Source organism: Artibeus jamaicensis, unplaced genomic scaffold (genome assembly GCF_021234435.1).
Source record: "Artibeus jamaicensis isolate MK-2021 breed Jamaican fruit bat unplaced genomic scaffold, CSHL_Jam_final scaffold_286, whole genome shotgun sequence".
Lineage (NCBI taxonomy): Eukaryota > Metazoa > Chordata > Mammalia > Chiroptera > Phyllostomidae > Artibeus > Artibeus jamaicensis.
In genome coordinates, this window is record NW_026522034.1 from 5,664,167 (window position 1) to 5,681,352 (window position 17,186).

The 17,186-nt window shown below is 51.6% G+C and overlaps 1 protein-coding gene across 1 annotated transcript in view; it reads left to right on the forward strand.

Annotated features, from left to right (window-relative positions):
- GRAMD2A (GRAM domain containing 2A) overlaps positions 1-15,697 on the forward strand; it is a 37,740-nt gene extending 22,043 nt beyond the window's left edge. The window contains 11 exon segments of the mRNA XM_053656805.1: positions 7,220-7,312; positions 8,187-8,244; positions 8,587-8,662; positions 9,239-9,342; positions 9,936-10,034; positions 10,138-10,209; positions 10,738-10,800; positions 11,799-11,943; positions 12,181-12,266; positions 13,056-13,160; positions 13,419-15,697. Coding sequence (XP_053512780.1) covers positions 7,220-7,312; positions 8,187-8,244; positions 8,587-8,662; positions 9,239-9,342; positions 9,936-10,034; positions 10,138-10,209; positions 10,738-10,800; positions 11,799-11,943; positions 12,181-12,266; positions 13,056-13,160; positions 13,419-13,505 — 988 coding nt within the window. The 3' untranslated portion in view covers positions 13,506-15,697.
- The last annotated feature ends 1,489 nt before the right edge of the window (positions 15,698-17,186 follow it).

The following is a 17,186-nucleotide window of genomic DNA, read 5'->3' on the forward strand; positions in this document are numbered from 1 at the left end:
GAGGAATCAGCTGACAGTCTTATGGGGACTCCCCTGTAGGTAACTAAGTGCTTTTATCTTGCTGCTTTTAAGATTCTCTCTTTATCTTTAACATTTGGCATTTTAATTATGATGTGTCTTGAAGTGGGCCTCTTTGTATTCATCTCGTGTGGGAGTCTTTGTACTTCTTGGACTTGCATGTCTGTTTCCTTCACTAAATTGAGGGAATTTTCTTTCATTATTTTTTCAAAAAGATTTCCAATTTTTTGCTCTTTCTCTTCTCCTTCTGGCACCCCTGTCGTGTGAATGTTGGGCCCCTTGAAGTTGTCCCAGAGGCTGCTTATACCATCCTCATTGTTTTTGGATTCTTTTTACTTCCTGTTGTTCTGATTCATGGTTTTTTGCTTCCTTATGTTTTTGATTCTTGGCTTCATCCACTTTACTGTTTTTCCCCATAAATTGTTCTTTATTTCAATTAGTGAAGCCTTCATTTTTACTGGATCTTTTTATGCTATTGAGGTCCTCACTAAGTTCCTTGTACATCTTTACAACCAGTGTCTTGAACTCTGAATCTGATAGATTGCTCATCTCCATTTTGTTTAGTTCTTTCTATGGAGTTTTGATCTGTTTTTTCATTTGGACCATGTTTCTTTGTTTCCTCTTTTTGGCAGGCTCTTTGTATTTGTATTTGGCAGGCTCTTTGTTTCTATGTATTAGGTAAAGCTGCTTTGACTCTGTGTCTTGGTGGTGTGGCCTAATATGTAGTAGGTGTCCTGTATGGTCCAATGGCACAGCCTCCCCTTTCACCCAAGCTGGGTACTCAAGGTGTGTTTTTTGTGTGGGCTGAGTACACCCTCCCCTTGTAGATGAGCATTGGTTGCTGTTGGCAGGTCAATGGGAGGGATTTACCCAGGCCAGTCAGTTACAGGGACTGGCTGTGACCACTGATCACCAACCTGCACCCTCTGTGGAGGATCATCTGGACGGGGGCAGGGTGGTGGTGCTACAACATGGTCTGTAGCTGTGCACTGGGTGCGCAGGCTCTGGGGTTTCCTGGGTGGTGCAGGTCAAGGTCAGCCCCACCTGTCTTTGCCCAGGGCCACCTGGCCTGGGCTCTAAAGCAATAAGATTGTTGTTACTTGTGCTGATTGTGCTATTGTGTTGCTACTTGTGATGATTGTGCTATTACAGCTGTCTCAACTCAATTCCCAGGCAAAGCCAAACTGTGAATCTAGGCTAGCTGCTACCAGTGCCATACCTGGGACCACTTAGAAAAGGGTACGGGGGCTCAGGGCTCACTGAGATTGGCTGTTGCTTTTTTGAGAAGATTTAGGAAGTTGTGAAGCGCAAGCCAAGACCAGCCATTCTTATGAAAAAGCAGCTTGGGTCGGCCCATATGTTGGGTGGAACAGAGTCTCAGGGAGTCTCCAGGGTGGGGCAAACAGTGTTAGCAAGGTTATTGGAGTCTCAGATATGGCACTCACCTGCCTTCTCTGTGGCTCGGTCTGGAATGATGTGGTTTCTTCAAATCCATGGATGTCAGACTTCCATTCAACTCAATTTCTGACAGTTCTCAGTGATGATTGTTCTATACTTTAGTTGTAATTTTGATTTGATTGTGCGATGAGGTGAGCCGTGTTTACGTATGCCACTATCTTGACTGGAAGGAAAAGAATTCCATTTTTTATGGCTAAGTAATATTCCATTGTATATATGTACCACCTTTTCTTTATGTAATCATCTGTTGATAGGCACTTGGGTTGCTTCCATATATTGTAAATAACACTGCAATAAACACAGGGGTGCATATATTCTTTGAAATTAGTGTTTAGGTTTCTTTGGATATAGACCCAGAAGTAGAACTGCTGGGTCATAAGACATGTCCACTTTTCATCTTTTGAGAACCCTCTATCTTGTTTCCAGAGTGGCTGCACTGATCTACATTCCCATCAAGAGTTCACGAGGGTTCCCTTTTCGCCACATCCTTGTCAACAATTGCTTGTTGATTTATTAATGATAACCACTCTGACAGGTGTGAGGTGATATCTCATTGTGGTATTTCTCTGATTAGTGACATTGAGTATTTTTTCATGTCTATTGGCCACCTGCATGTCCTCTTTGAAGATGTGTCTATTCAGGTCTTCTGCCCATTTCTTAATTGGATTGTTGACTTTAAGTAGTGTGAGTTCTTTATAAATTTTGGATATTATCCCCTTGATGGGTGTATCATTGACAAATCTCATTCAGCAGGTTGTCTTTTGTTTTGTTGAACAAAACATGGTTTCTTTTGCTGAGCAAAAACTTTTTAGTTTGATGTGATCCCATTTATTTATTTTTTTATGTTCCTTCCCAAAAAGATATATCAGAAAAAAATTGCTAAGAGAAATGTCAGACATTTTTTTATTTACTCTTTTTTTTATCCTCACCCAAGGACATTGTTTTCATTGCTTTGAGAGAGAGAGAGACAGACAGACACTGATTGGTAGCTTCCCATACGTGCCCCAACCAGGAATTGAACTCACAACCTGGGTATGTACCCCTACCAAGAATTGAACCCTCAACGCCTTTTGGTCTGCAGGTTGATTCTCCAACCAAATGAGCCATACACCAGCCAGGGCAAAAAATCTCAGAGATTTTACTGTCTGTTTTCTTCTAGGAGTTTTATGGTTTTGAGTCTTACATTTAAGTTTTTAATCCATTTTTGAGTTTATTCTTGGATATGGTGTAAGAAGGTGATCTAGTTTCATTTTTTTTGTGTGTGTGTATATCCGTCCAATTTTTCCAGCACCAGGTATTTAATAGACTGTGTTTGCCCCATCGCATGTTCTAACCTCCTTTGTCAAATATTAATTGACCACGTAGACATGGGTTTGTTTCTGGGCTCTCTGTTCTATTCCACTGAGCTATATATCTGTTTTTATGCCACTACTATTCTACTTTTATTACTATAGCCTTGTAGTATAGTTTGAGTATCACGTAGTGTATACTTCTAATTTTTTCTTCTTTCTCAGTATTCCTGAGGCTATTTGGTCTTTGCGGTTCCATATAAATTTTTGGATTTTTCATTCTAGTTCTGTGAAATATGCCATTGGGCCCTGGTTGAGTGGCTCAGTTGGTGAGAGCATTGTCCAAGGTGTTGGGTTTGATCCCCAGTGATGGTACATACAAGGGGCAATCAATGAATAGATGAACAGGTGGAGCAATGGGTCAATGTTTCTCTCTCTCCCCCCACCTCTCTCTCTTGCCAAGATCAACAAAAATAAAATATTATTGGTAGCCCTGGCTGGTGTGGCTCAGTGGATTGAGTCCTGGCCTGTGAACCTAAAGGCCACCAGTTCGGTTCCCACTCAGGGCACATATCTGGGTTGCGGGCCAGGTCCCCAGTAGGGGGCGCAGGAGGGGCAATTGACCAATGTAACTCTGTCATGTCAATGTTTCTCTCCTTCTCCTTCCCTTTCCTTCTCTCTAAAAATAAACAAAATCTTTAAAAATATATTATTGGTATTTAAATAAAAATATTATTGGTATTTTTATAGGAATTGGGTTGAAGCTATAGATTGCTTTGGGTAGTACGGACATTTTAATGATGTTAATTCTTCCTATCCATGAACACAGTATATGCTTCCATTTATATGAAGCTTCTTTAGTTTCCTCGGTGTCTTATAATTCTCTGCGTATAGGTCTTTGACCTTCTTGGAGAACCTGTAATATGGTTAACCCCACAGTTCGCACGTGGAGGTGGGTGGACATGGGTGGGCAGGGGGTGTAATTCACAGGGCACAGAGTAAGAGCAGCTCCCTTGGAAAAGTCTGTGCGGGAATGGATGGAGGCTGTCAGCAGTGTGGGGGGACCACAGTAGCTGCCCCTCCTCCCGGCTCCCTGCTCTCGAAGCCTCCTTCCTGGCCTCTGGGTGGAACCCAGTTAGCCTCTGGGTACCCACTCACCTGCCTAGTTCTGCTGCTGAATGTTCAGTGATCACTTCACCCTAGATCTTTGCTCTCCTTTCTTCATTTTAACTTATCTAAACAAACACAGTAGGGGTAAAGACTGATTAGTAGAACACCTGAGTTGAAGGCAATTTTGAAAGCAGTGTATTTTGGCCACAGGGCAGTCTCCTCGTCAGGACAGCCAGGAGAGCTGGCTCATGAATGGACATGAAGGAAGGACTCGTAGCCATCCTACTGACCACAAGTAAAGGGGTCGCTTTTAGTTTGAAGATGTTTGGAAGTTGCGTGTTCCCAAACGACACCATTTATTACTGTGATTTTCTTCATGGAGATGCAGTGGGAATGTGCACAGCCCTCTTCTGTTATCCTCACGGTCTGTAGCTCCTCCAGCCTCTGCTCTTTATCCTGCTTACGCTGTCTTCTCCCAGTCATTCCTCAAACATGTGCCTGTGTGTACCCTGGGGTTCAGGCTCAGAGGGTCAGTGTGGAGCAGGCAGAGTCCCGAAGGTCTAGAGCCCTGGAGAAGAACAGTGAGAGCACACCAATAGCAGGAAGGGAGTGACCTGGATGTTGGGAGGGCCCCAGCAGAGCCTCTGCCCTGGGCTTCGGAGAGCCGAGGGAAGCCTCTCCTCCCTGGGAAAGTCACATTTAAACCTAAAGATGAGCGGTTTAGAACCCACCCATGCAAGGGCATGACTATCCAGCCACAGTTAGGTTAGCAAGGCCATAGTCCTACCCCGTGGGACTTCCTTTTCTCTCGAGCCCCCCTGTAACTTTCACTCAACCATCTTCATGTCCTCTGAGTTCCAGAAGCCCCTCCAGCTCAAATCACACTGTCCAGTGCCTGAGGGACAGTCTTCCTGCCTCTGAAACCACGAGCCAAGCTGCATCTCCTTCTCCTTGGGGTCCTGTTTTATCCCCTGGTCTTCGGGCTCAAGTGCTTGTTCCTGAGAGTGGAGCCCATGCCCTCCTCATCCCTGGTGGCCCAGTGGGGCCATTGGCTGCCCAGCTAATGCTCTCTGAGGGCTCAGTGGTTTGACCTGGACTTGTGCCACATCAGGGGCCACTCTTGTCAAAGCACTCGAACCAAATAAGGGACAGAGAGATGAGACGGATAGAGTTTACCACACAAAAATTACACACAAGTATAGCAACAATACCAGACAAAACTAACAGGCAAATGACTAACTTGGGGAAATATTTGCAAAAACGATAAGCCAAGGATTAATATTTTCAATAAAGAGTTTGTACAAATCTAAGAAAAATAGGAAGATTCTTTACAGACAATTCACATTTCAGTAGTTAATAAATATTTAGGAAAAATGTTCAACCTACCAGTAAGTAGAAATGGAAATACAAACAATACATTCTCACCTATGACATTTGCAAAAGGTGAGAAAAAGACAATGCCCAGTGTAGAGCTTGGACGTAAGGATGCGGGCACCCAGAGTCGGTGCCAAGTCCCCGTCAACTGGTAAAGCGCCTGGAAAGCATTTTGGAAGTGGGTCTAGTAACCCTGAGAAATGTTTACTCTCAGTCTGCTCACTTCACTTCTGAGACGCTTCTCTTACTTAGGACAGTGACAGTGATCTGGAGAATTTCTCATGATCTTAGGTTAAGAAAGAAAAATAGGACATACAAATTATATGATATATAATCCCACTCACATAAATTATAAATTTATGCATAAATGTATCTTTGGGTGATTTGGGGGGATATTTTTCTTAGGGGTGATTTTGATCATTATATTTATCTATTTTCTATAATTAGCATTACAAAACCAATGGGGGCCCTGGTGGTATGGCACCCTTAGTTGGGTATCATCCTGCAAACCCAAAGGCCACGGGTTTGATTCTGGGCGCGTGCCAGGGTTGCGGGTCTCTCACACTGATGCTTCTCTCCCTCTTTTTCTCCTGTCCTCCCCCCTCTCTCTAGAATCAATAAAAGAAAAAAAAATTTAAATCAAGGGGGAAAAAGCCTCTGTGAAATCTGAAATGATGGAACAAAATAAATTCTGAAGTTAACTTTGGGAGTCAAAGTGTCAAATCACTACAATCTGTCACTTTGCAAGATTTAAGAAATATATGTTGATGTGTATATCAAAACCCTCCATAAGGCTGAGGCGGAGGCCACCAGGTCACAGAGCTGTGGCTGGGCCGATTTTGCAGGTGAGGTCACTGGGTTGTGATGTGTGTATAGCCTGTGCCCTGCTTGGTGTCAGTTTCCTAATCTTGTACAAGGGTCTGGTGGGGAGGGGGCGGAAATCAGACTAAATACTCTCTGAGAATCCTGGCAGATCTCTGCTGAGTCTGTAGCTCTGTTCTTGAAGGACAGAACTTGGATTTGCCTGAGTCACAGACTGAGAGCAACTGAGCACTGTGATTGGCAGGCTCCAGGTTCCCGCTCCTCACCTGGGAGAGACCACTGCACGGGGCCTGTCACCAGTTCCTGCCACTGCACTGTCCTGCCTCGGCTCTGCATGTTGGCCACCCTCTTCCCATCAGCCGTGGGCCCAATTTGACTGCTCAGGCTTTGTTATTTCCAGCCTGTCTTCCTGGAGGGGCAGAAAGCGGGGAACCCTATTATTTGGAGCCATTTAGTGGAGGCATGAACTCAAAGGCAATTGAGGAGCTCCCTCTTCCCAGGGAGAGGTGTCTCCACCGTCCAGGGCCTTCAGTCTGGGACATTTCTGAGATGGACTGGCTCTCAGCCTGCACTACCCTGATTGTCCAAAGGCAGCCAGTGGTGACTCCACTGTGGGAGCGTGGAGCCGGTGTGGGGCAGCCCCTCCCCTCCTGGCCCACATTTACCTGTGGGCTCTCTGGAATCCACTCCCACACCCTAGGCCGCCTCAGTTCCTCAGCTTTGAAGAGGGCTTCTGTGTCCAGCGTCCCTTCCCAGAAACCAACGGTTCACAGTAAAGCTCGGAACTGGCTCTCAGCCTTGAGCGAGTCTCAGAGTCCTCCCTCCTAGTGTGCATTCTAAAAGGCGGGACCAGAGGCCTAATTCTGCCTGGCATCCGCATGAGGTGGATTGATTTTCTTCTGGCCAACTGATAAACTGAACTCCGACTTCTAGGAAAGACGACTAGTGAGACTCCCTCCTCTGTTGGCTGCTCCAGAACACCTGCCTGAGCAGCAACCTGAGGGCTGCAGTGTCTTCACAGCCTCACCCCGAAGAGCAGGGCCAGTCTGGGGCAGCGAGCAGAGGCAGCTGCCCCGGGTATGGTGGAGCTCGTGGGGGAAGGTGTTCCCATGAAGCCCCCTTCCCAACGTGGGCCTGTTTCTTCTTAGCAACCAACAGATGCATGGGAAGACGCCTTCTCTGAAGAGCCCTGTGTTCTGCACAGAGAAAGTGGACAGGGTTCCGACACCCCAGGACTCCAGGTGAGGCCCCGCTAAGTCGGATAGGCATGTAGACTGGGGGTGGGAAGCCCTCGGGAGGTGACTTGTTGGAGATGGGACTGTCAGGCTGAGTGAGAATGTTAGGTGGAGCCTCGGTTGCCCAGGGCCTCTTCCGCCCACTCCCAGGCCTGACCCAGTGCACTGGGACCTAGCAGAGTCCCGGCTTCTCAGGTTACCAGCCTCCTCCCCTGCCCACCTGTCCTCAGGCCAACTTGGCTAGGACAAAGGTTTGCGGTTCAGCACCTCCCCATTCTCCCCCAACCTTGGTAGCCTCTGTGAGGTCAGGTGAGTCTGCCAAACACCTCACTGCAGAGCTCCAGGCCACCAGGAGGAGGCTGCTGGGAGGGCAGCCCAGCTGGGATCATGGCCCATGGTCAGGCCCCGGAGCTGTGAGTCTGACACCACCATCTCACCCACTCCCCAGGCTGATTCTCTTCCCTTTCTGTGCCTCCTACTCCTTTATTCTTGAGTCTGTTCCTCTGCTTCCCCCTTGGCCAGAGAAATAGGAGAGGGTTTTTGACGCCCAGGGGTGGATGGCTCCTAAACATCTCTGGGAGATCTAAGCTCAGGCCAGAAAATGGGGGGGGGGGGGGGGCGGGGCATGCTCACAACGGTCTGGAGGGAGGGGTCATTGGGACTCCTTTGTGCCACCCCTCTGTGCAAACAGGAGCGTCCTTCCCCAGGATCAGCTTACTTGGCTGCTGTGCTTATCGCTGTGCTGTAGTCCCTAGAGAAGGGCCCTCCTCCAATCTCTGCCCCAAGCTTCTGGCTTGAAGCCAGGGCAGCACTGGCACTGAGGATGAACGGGTAGGGCTGGAGGGTTCCTTGCCGCTGGAATGGAATGTCTCCTTTGCAGTCTGCACTGGCCAGAAGGCCTGAAGAGTCAAGAGATAAAGAAGTACAGTCGAGAAGGGGTAAGTGTGTGAAGACTGACTTCTTGCTGACCAGCAAGGGAGGGGCCCTGGAGCATCTGAATTCAGTGACTGCTGGCTCCCTGGCCACCAGTGCACCTGAATGGTGTCCCCTCCTGGGTGGGAGTGGTACATTTCCCTTCCAGGCATAGGCTGCCTGTCGGGACCCAGCGTGACCAGGGGACAAGCTGTGCTCGGAACTCAGCCCTCTGCACCAACTGGCTGTTCACCGGCCTCTTCATGCTCCGTCCCTGGGGGGCCTGTGGCATGACCTGGTGGCTGGAGCGGGGCCCCTTTGATGTGTGATCTCCCAGGACTTCTCAGCCCCAGCCTGTGTGTTTGCAGACACTGCTGAATAAATACAACCAGCAATACCACAAGCTGTTCAAGGACATCCCCTTGGAGGAGGTGGTTCTCAAAGGTGAGCTGTCTCCCCTGCATGCCTGGGCAGGCGCCTGCGGTGCCCGAGGCCCGGGTACTGGCCTCGCAATTTAGAAATGGGAACTGGCTGCCCTTTGGATGTGGTTGGTCTGTTTTTCTTCAAAAGTGTGAGAAGACTAGGTTGGTATGGGTCATGAAGTTGAACTTATGAAAGTTTTCTTGAGGAACTGTCAGGACTTCCAAATCTTTTTTATCTGTTCTGCTCTTATCAGTGACTGTTCTTTCCTGCTCAGGCCCCTCCCTGAGCCTGGGAGCCCTCTCTGCAGGCAGGGCAGGCAGGGCAGGGGGTTCTCCCTGAGGGAGTGAGAATCCAGGCTCAGGGCAGAAACCTGCTCAGGCCCTTTGGGGTGTGGATGGAGAGAGAGGAAACATCTAGCAGTCTGCTGGCATGGGGTGGGGGCAGTCAGGACTCCTGGGGACAGGTTGTTTGGGAAGTGGGGGGTCTGAGAAGACCATTCCTGAGGCTGGATTCTGGACTCTCAAGTATGAGGACTGGGGTCCTGGGGCTTCCTGACTGACCCTCCTCATGGCAGTCTTCTCTCCTGTGACTCCCCAGTGTGCTCCTGCGCTCTCCAGAGGGACCTCCTTCTCCAGGGCCGGCTCTATATCTCCCCCAACTGGCTCTGCTTCCATGCCAGCCTCTTTGGCAAGGATATCAAGGTAGTAAAGAATGGCAAGGTCTGCTGTAGTCCAGTGAGGGTCCAGCCCCAGCCCAGGGAAGAGGTAGCCCCCGCCCCTGGGCACACCTTTTCTCACGCCTGTCTTGCCGCTTGCTGGTTGGATGAGCAGTGGTGCAGTGTCCTGCCTGGAGTCAGTGCTGCCCCTTCCAAAACAGGGACCCCAAATCGAGACTCTGTATCTGGCCTGAGTTGGCCTGAACAGTTCTCCGCCGAATTGTTCTGCCTTGGAAATGCCTGCGGAATCAGAGTAGGGGGAGCCATAACTGTGGTCAGGAAGTAGCTCAGGGAAGTCCACCCCTAGGGTACAGGTTCCACAGAGCCGCCATCCTTGGCCTCTTGGACAAGAGGGCAAAAGCCTGGGATGACGTGCTGCCAGGGCTGGGCACGGTGGGGGGTACCTGGAAGGAAAGCCTGCATGGGAAGGGGAAGCCCCAGGTACTCTCTGCCACATGGGGCCAGGCTTCTCCTTGGTACCCGCGCTTGGCTCACTGCCAGCTGGGGCCCTGTGCCAGAAGCAAAGGGACAGTGTCCTTGGGAATGGGTCCTGAGAACAGCGAGTTTCTCCCCTCGCAGGTGGTCATTCCCGTGGTGTCTGTGCAAACGATCAAAAAACACAAGATGGCACGGCTCCTCCCCAACGGCCTGGTCATCACCACCAACACGAGCCAGAAGGTCTGTGCGACCTCCGAGCCACACTCCCGCCGGTCTCCCCCTGCCCCTCCCCACCCCCGAGTCTTTACTCACGCCGCCCCTTTGTTTCCTTTCCTTGTCCCAGTATGTTTTTGTGTCCCTGCTCTCCCGGGACAGCGTGTATGACATGCTGAGGAGGGTCTGCACTCACCTACAGGTACGGAGATCAGGAGCAGGAGTGAGGCAGGGAGGCCACTCAGGCCTGGGCTGAGGTCTTGGGAACAAGGCTGTTGGGGAGATCGGCCCATTTCTTCAGCCCAGGGAACAGGGCGGGGAGAGGGGAGTAACGGGCTCAGCCTCTGTATCAGAGGCCACCCTGGGACTGTCTGTATTTGTGAGCATGTCTCTGAGGCCAGTGGGACTTGGTGTGTCCCCACATACATGCCCTCCCTTGGGCTTCCTCAGTGTACAAGCAGACGGCAGCATGGGCTGCTTCCCCGGATGCCTGTAGCTCCCTCTGGCCTAAGGTGTGGAAGGGGGAGGGGTGGCAGCAGCTGGGCAGCAGTTGCCTTGGACTCGCCCCTGTGCTCCAGCATTAAATCGGGCACCCCTGCAAATGCTGGGAGCTAGGCTCCATCTGATCCAGAACGGAGGTAGAGTTCTCTTAAGGCGTGCTAATGCCGCCCCATGCCTGACCGTGGCTGTTCCAGATGGACGAGTCACCCCTATTCTCTTTCCTCCTCAGCCTTCCAGCAAGAAGAGTCTGAGTGTAAGAGAATTTCCAGAGGAACCTGAGTGCGAGTCCCTGGTGAGAGCCAAAGCTGGGAGCAACCGCTGCTGGCTGGGGATTGCCTGTGGCTTTGAGGCTCAGGCCTTCCAGGCAGGGAGGGGCCGCAATGCACAACTGAGGCACCAAGCTCGAGAGCCAGCAATCATGCGGTGTCAGGAGTCTCCTAGACCCACCACACCCCAGACCACGCAGAGCCACGGGTCCTGGCCAGACCCACTGGCTTTGTGAGCCGAACAGATTCCTACCTCAGAACAGTCCAGATCGGATCCCACACCTTTACAGGGACAGAACCAGTGACCCATCCTTTTTCTTTTAATGAAGTCAGAAGGGCCTTTCAGAGGATAGAGACATCCCTGGAGAACATCGAAGGCTATTACTGCAAAACTGAGACTCATTTTAGACTTGCTGAGATCCCAGCAGTTTCCTTTGCCAGCTGGGGCTCTGGGTGGGCAGAGCTGAGTTTTCAGAGCAGGGGTGGGAGGTGGAAGTGGCCCCATGGTGTTTGAAGCCTCCTTCAACAACTAGGAAGCAGCCAGCCAAGCATGCAGTATGCACAATGCCACGCAGGGAGATAGAAGGTGATGTTCCCAGTTTTGTTGACGGGGACCTTAAGTGCCCACTGCCAAGATCAGTGACGTGCTCAGGCCGAGAGCCCAGATGAGCAGTCGTTCGTGACTTACCCCACCTGGGACGGGTTGTGCTGAGCCTTCTCCGACTCAGCCGGCCTGAGTGCGTACTTGGGTGGTCTCGCGTCTTGGATCCTGCGGTGGCTCTACCCTAGCAGTGTGCAAAGACGTTGTTCCCTGGAAGAGCAGCTGGTCACAGCAAGGGAGCAGGCAGGAGAGACTGCGGTTGCCCTGGCAATGGTCCCCCTCCTGGGTACCTGCTCCCATGCCGTGCTGGGCATCTGTGTTGGCAATATGTGAAGAACGCATTGATAAAGCTGGTATGGGCCCTTCAGGGCAAGTCAGATCCCAAGGGCCCTGATGGGACAGCTTCTCCTGCTTCCCCTGCAGGAAGTCCTCATCCCTGAGATGAAATGGAGGAAAATGTGCCCTGCCTCGAGGTCCCTGTCCCTCCCAGACAGCATCCCCTGCGTCCCTCAGGCACCCATGGACTCCCCGGACAGCCTGTTCCCCTCCAGGAAACCCCCGCGGTCTGGTGAGTTCAGGGGGCTTGTCCACGGCAGCAAAGACCAGGCTTCTCCTCCTCTCACTTCTGTGACAAGGGGTCATCGCAGCCAGCAGGGCTTCTGAGAGCTGTTCCTTTCTTCCTCCAAGCGCATAGGGCAAGCCAAGAATCCCAGTCGCTTCAGAGGACGGCCGAACGTGGGCGTGCCCGTGCTGAGCTGGGGCCCCGCCTGTCCCAGGGAGGTGACTAACTGCTCTCTCACTGCAGAAAATGCCGTCTGTGCACAGGAGGCACTGGAGGAGGAGACCAGGAGCAACGAGGAACTGAGGCTCTGGAATTACCGGCTCCTCAAGGTCTTCTTTGTGTTGTAGGTGACTGTATTGGGGGGGCGGGTAGACCCACCTGGCTGTCTGGGTGTTTGGAACAGGGGCCCTGGTGTGTGGGCCCCTGTTCCAAACAGGTGTCAAGAGCGAGGGGAAGATGCTGAGTCAACTGGAGGCTCCTGGGTGGTGTCTGGAGGTCACCTGGCAGGCCCTTGTGTGGTGAGACAGAGTATCTAGTTTTTATTTTTATAACCCTGTAATTTAGGGTTAGGGCTGGGCGCAGTGCGGAGGGCAGGGTATGAAACTGTTGGGAAAAGGACAAGCTGCGCAGAACCGGGGAGGGCCGGCACCAGACAGACTAGGGGAAAGCCGCCATTAGGGCAGTTTCTGGCACCCCCGACTTGTCTGTGACTGCCGAAGGACCAGCGGGCAGCGGGCTAGGTGGGCCGTGTCATGGACAGCGGTCCCTGGCTTCCTCTCCTCTAGCCTCATCTCCTTCCCCTGGCTGAGCTGGGTAGGGCCTGCCCCCTTAGAGGGTGATTTCCCTCTCCCAGAGGAGGTGCCGGGCCAAGGTGGCTGGTTAGAGGGAAGGCGGGAACAGATGAAGAACCGAACTCCTGCTGGGCCCTGAGGACACCTCCAGAGACACGGGCCTCGGCAGGCCCAGGTGGTCGCAGGCTCGACTGCGGCTGTGGGGCCGAGGGTTCTGTAATTCTTCCAGTTGCCGGAGTAGCTCGGTCCCACTCCTACTTCCGGTGAGCCTCTAAAGATGCCCCTCTTCTAGAAGAGAGACTCAGCCCCCCCGCCCCTTCCCTCCAGGATCTGCTGCTTGGTCCTGTCCTCATCCTACCTGGCGTTCCGCATCTCCCGGCTGGAACAGCAGCTGTGCTCCCTGAACTGGGACGGCCCAGTCCCTGGGCACAGGTGACGCCCCTTTCTCTTCCCAGTGCCTCTGGGATTCAGGGCTAAGGACAGGGACCACGAGCTGAGCTGCTCATGCCCCTCACTGGGCTGGCTCTGCCCTCAACATGATGGCCCCAAGCAGGGTTGGGCAGAGTGCGCAGGGTGGGCAGGGTATGCAGACCCCACCCGACCCACTTTACAAGGGCGGCAGGGGAGGCTTCGTCGGCCTGTCTGCTGTCCAGGCCCGTTCTCTGATCTGGGCGTCTCTCCTGTGTGCAGGTAACAGCCTCTCGGCCTCTGTCCTCACTCCGCCCAGAAGAATGCCTGGGTGCTAAGGGTCCATCCGTGGCCCCCTTGGGCCCATGACGCTGCTGTCGTGCTGGGACTGACTGTGAAGGAAAACAGCCCGAATCCCTCCTCTTCCCCTGACTCTTCTGCTTCCTTTACTGAGTGAACTGGAGTATCTGTTTAAAAAGCTCCTACAGTTTTTAAACTCAGACAAAAAGCCAGATTTTTAGAACCAGCTGAGGAATCCTATACACTAAGCTTCAGCGACCAGTTCAGTGAAACAAAACAAAACAAAACAAAAACTCACCTTGCTCCTCAGAAACAGTTCTGGCACACAGGAGGGGACCAGGGGCCACACCAAGGGACAGGCCATGTTCTGACAAGCGAGAGGCAGCTCTTTGTCACGTGCTCAGTCCAGTGCTGGGACAGAGGCCAGTACCCAAACTGTTCTCGCCCCACGTACAGAGAGGGGCCCTGCTCTTTGGCTCACAGGACTTCTCTGCAGGGGCCCAGGCACCTACCCATCAGGCCTGGGGCAGGCTGGAGGGAGGTGGGGGCAACTTATGAAAAAGGAGAGGGAAGGGCCTGTGGCCAGGACTCCATCAAGAAAGGAATATTTGCCCGGGCTGGTGTGGCTCAGTTGGTTGGAGCATCATCTCGGAAACCAAAAGGTTGCGAGTTCTATTCTGGGTTTGGGCACGTGCCTGGGTTGCAGGTCCAGTCCCAGTTAGCCCCGTGTGGGAGGCAACCGATCGACGTTTCCCTGTCACATCAGGACAGCTCTCCCTCTCTCTCCCTCCCTTCTCCTCACACTAGAGTCAATAAGCATGTCCTTGGTGGACATTTAAAAAAAAAAGTGTGCTGAGGCTCCACATGAGGAGGCTGGCCAACCCTGCAAGGACGCTGCAGGGGCAGGGGCAGGGGCCAGGCTGGGAAGGAGAACAGAGGTCCGGCGTTCCATTCCTTTGATCGCAGACCGGAACCAGATCTCCCCCTGGTGCGCACACACATTTCCAAAGTGCTGCAGGTGGAGAGCAGGCATGACGCAGGTGGCGGCTTTGATCCGAGGTATTGCTTTGTTCTCTCTGCCTGACTGCCTGCACCTTTGGCATGGCCAGGAGCAGCCCGTTGCGGGGCATGGCTGGGGCCCGGACGTGATGCCCGCATTACCTGTAGCCACTCCATAGCCTTTGTTGTCCATGCAAAAGGTGGAGGTGTCCACAGTGGTTCTGGTACAGTGAAGGGACCAAGGCAGTCAGTTTGATACCTTTGGGAACAAGAGAGGGAGGGGATGGAAAGTGTAAACAGGTGTGGCTCTGATTTAGAGATTCCTCCCTCTCTGTCAAGGTCTTCTCTAGTCTGCAAAGCTGCTCTGTGCCTCAGACTCTGGCCTGCTGTCCCTAGGGGCCACACACACTACCATGGTGACTTGGGAAGCTCTGTAAGGGCTGCGGTGAGGCCAGCAGGATCAGAGAAAGTCACCGGTGGTGAGGGGAGTGGTGTCAGAAATGGCCACTGTTTCCCACTGTCAGACACCTGAGAGGTTAACTGGGGAGAAGCCCGAGTGGGAGCCATGATCATCTGTCCTGCTCATGACAAACCCCAGTGAGGCCTGGAGGGACTGACAGTATGACTCGCTAAGCTCGGTCTGCAGGTCTCTAGGGTCTGGGGTCTAGGGTTAAGTTGGAGCCTGGCCTTGTGGGTTGCTTGCACCCAATCTGTGTGTCTCAGGTGACACTCACCACCCCGTTTCCCTACGGTGCCACACTGGATGAATACTCACCCTTTTCGGGAAACCAGCCCCCTTCATCACTCCTTTTCTCCTGTTTTGGGGGACATAATGCTACGTTCCCTAGAGTCTCCCCTCCCTGGTGCTTGCTGAAAAGTGGGGAGAGCAGACCCATTCTCTGAGCTGTGATGGCGGCTGTGATGCTGGTGAACACGGCCATGTCCCGGGCTCAGGAGGCAAGAGGCATGCCGTAGGGTAGACAGTTTGGAGGCGCTCTAGGGTCCAGGGCTCTGAGTGGTATGGTTGTGCCTGCCCCTCTGGAGGGTCCTTTCTCTGTCTCTCCCTCTTGTCCCCCATCCTGGTTCTCTGGGGCCAGAGTACCTTTTCTTGTGCTCATGTATAAATTGTGTGTATTTATCCAGACCGCCTTGCATTGGCTGATGTTCCTCTAATTCCCTGAGAGTCTGGTTCAACTATTCTCAGGTTGTTTCACTCTGGCATTAGCCTTTGAAAATAGTTTTAAATAAAAAAATTCTGATTTTGCCAGTGTCCGGTAATATGGAAAGTTCATCTTTATCTTTTGACTGCTCACTAAAGGTGCTCTCACTGATACATCCGGCACCAGGGAGAGTGAAAGAGCCCAAGTCGTTCCTAGAATCCCAAGTACTCTGGGAACCTCACGGGACTGTAGCTGAGCTAACTCATACTTCAGGCACATGCAAAGGGTAAGGGTGGCCACAGTGAACCACCACGGTCTGTCTCTGTTGCGGGGACACGGAGGAGGCCTCCCCATTTCTCCGGGGAGACTCTAAAGCAATGTCCGTGGTTCGAATAGTGCTGTGCTCCTCAGTACTCAGGCACTGAGTCCTCGGGAATTAAATCCCTGAACTGGGCACTAGAAAATTCCTGTGATCTTTTCTGTGATATCAAGCCTAGCTTTGGCAGGTTAAACTCCAGCTGGGGCCACACGTCACCTTGCTTTCTCCCCGGACGTCCCTCCAGTAGGAATTCATTTATTCTGTCAACATCGAGCCCAGAGTATGTGCCGGCTGCTATGCAGAGCCCTAGACTGTCGCCGTGACCCAGTTAGGCAGTGTCTCTGCACCTCCTTGGCACTTGTGTTCCATGTAAATGTTAAGTCCCAAGTAAATATGTAAACAGATGAGGTAATTGCAGGTTCTGATTAAGTTCCAGGAGGAAAGAAACAGTGATGTGAGGTTAAATTAGCAAGATGGGTTTAGACAGGTGGTCAGGAAAGACTCTCTAAAGTGCCATTTAAGCTGGTTCTTAAAGAACGAGGAGCCGGCCACGGGTGGAGCTGAAACATGAGCATTCCTGGGAAATGGATCAGCAACCACGAAAGGTAGGAAAGAGTGTAAATGTCTTTGAGAAAGAGACCATCTACATGTCTCTAGGATACTAATTAAGTGGGACTGTGACGTGAAAAGAGGTTGAAGAGGTCAACTCAATGACCGCAACCAACAACCCTATTTGAAAATGGGTAAAAGGCCTTGGCTTGTGTGGCTCAGTGGATTGAGTGTGGGCCTGTGAACCAAAGGGTCCCTGGTTCGATTCTCAGTCAGGGCACATGCCTGGGTTGTGGGCCAGGTCCCCAGTAGGGGGGCACATGAGAGGCAACCATACATTGATGTTTCTCTCCCACTCTTTCTCCTTCCCTTCCCCTCTCTCTAAAAATAAATTAATTAATTTAAAAAATAAATAAATAATTAAAAATAGAACTATTTTGTGACCTAGTAATACTACTTCTAGGTGTATACCCAAAAGAACTGAAAACAGGGTCTCAAACAGCTACCTGTACATAAATGTTCTTAGCATCATTCCCACAATAGTCAAAAGACAGAAGCAACAAGGTCCATCAAAATGAGTGGGTGAGCAAAATGTGGTGTACACATACAATGTTATTCAGCTTTAAAATGGAAGGGCATTCTGACACAAACTACAACACAGGTGAACACCGAGGACATGATGCTCAGTGCAATAAGCCAGACACACACAAATACTGTGTGATT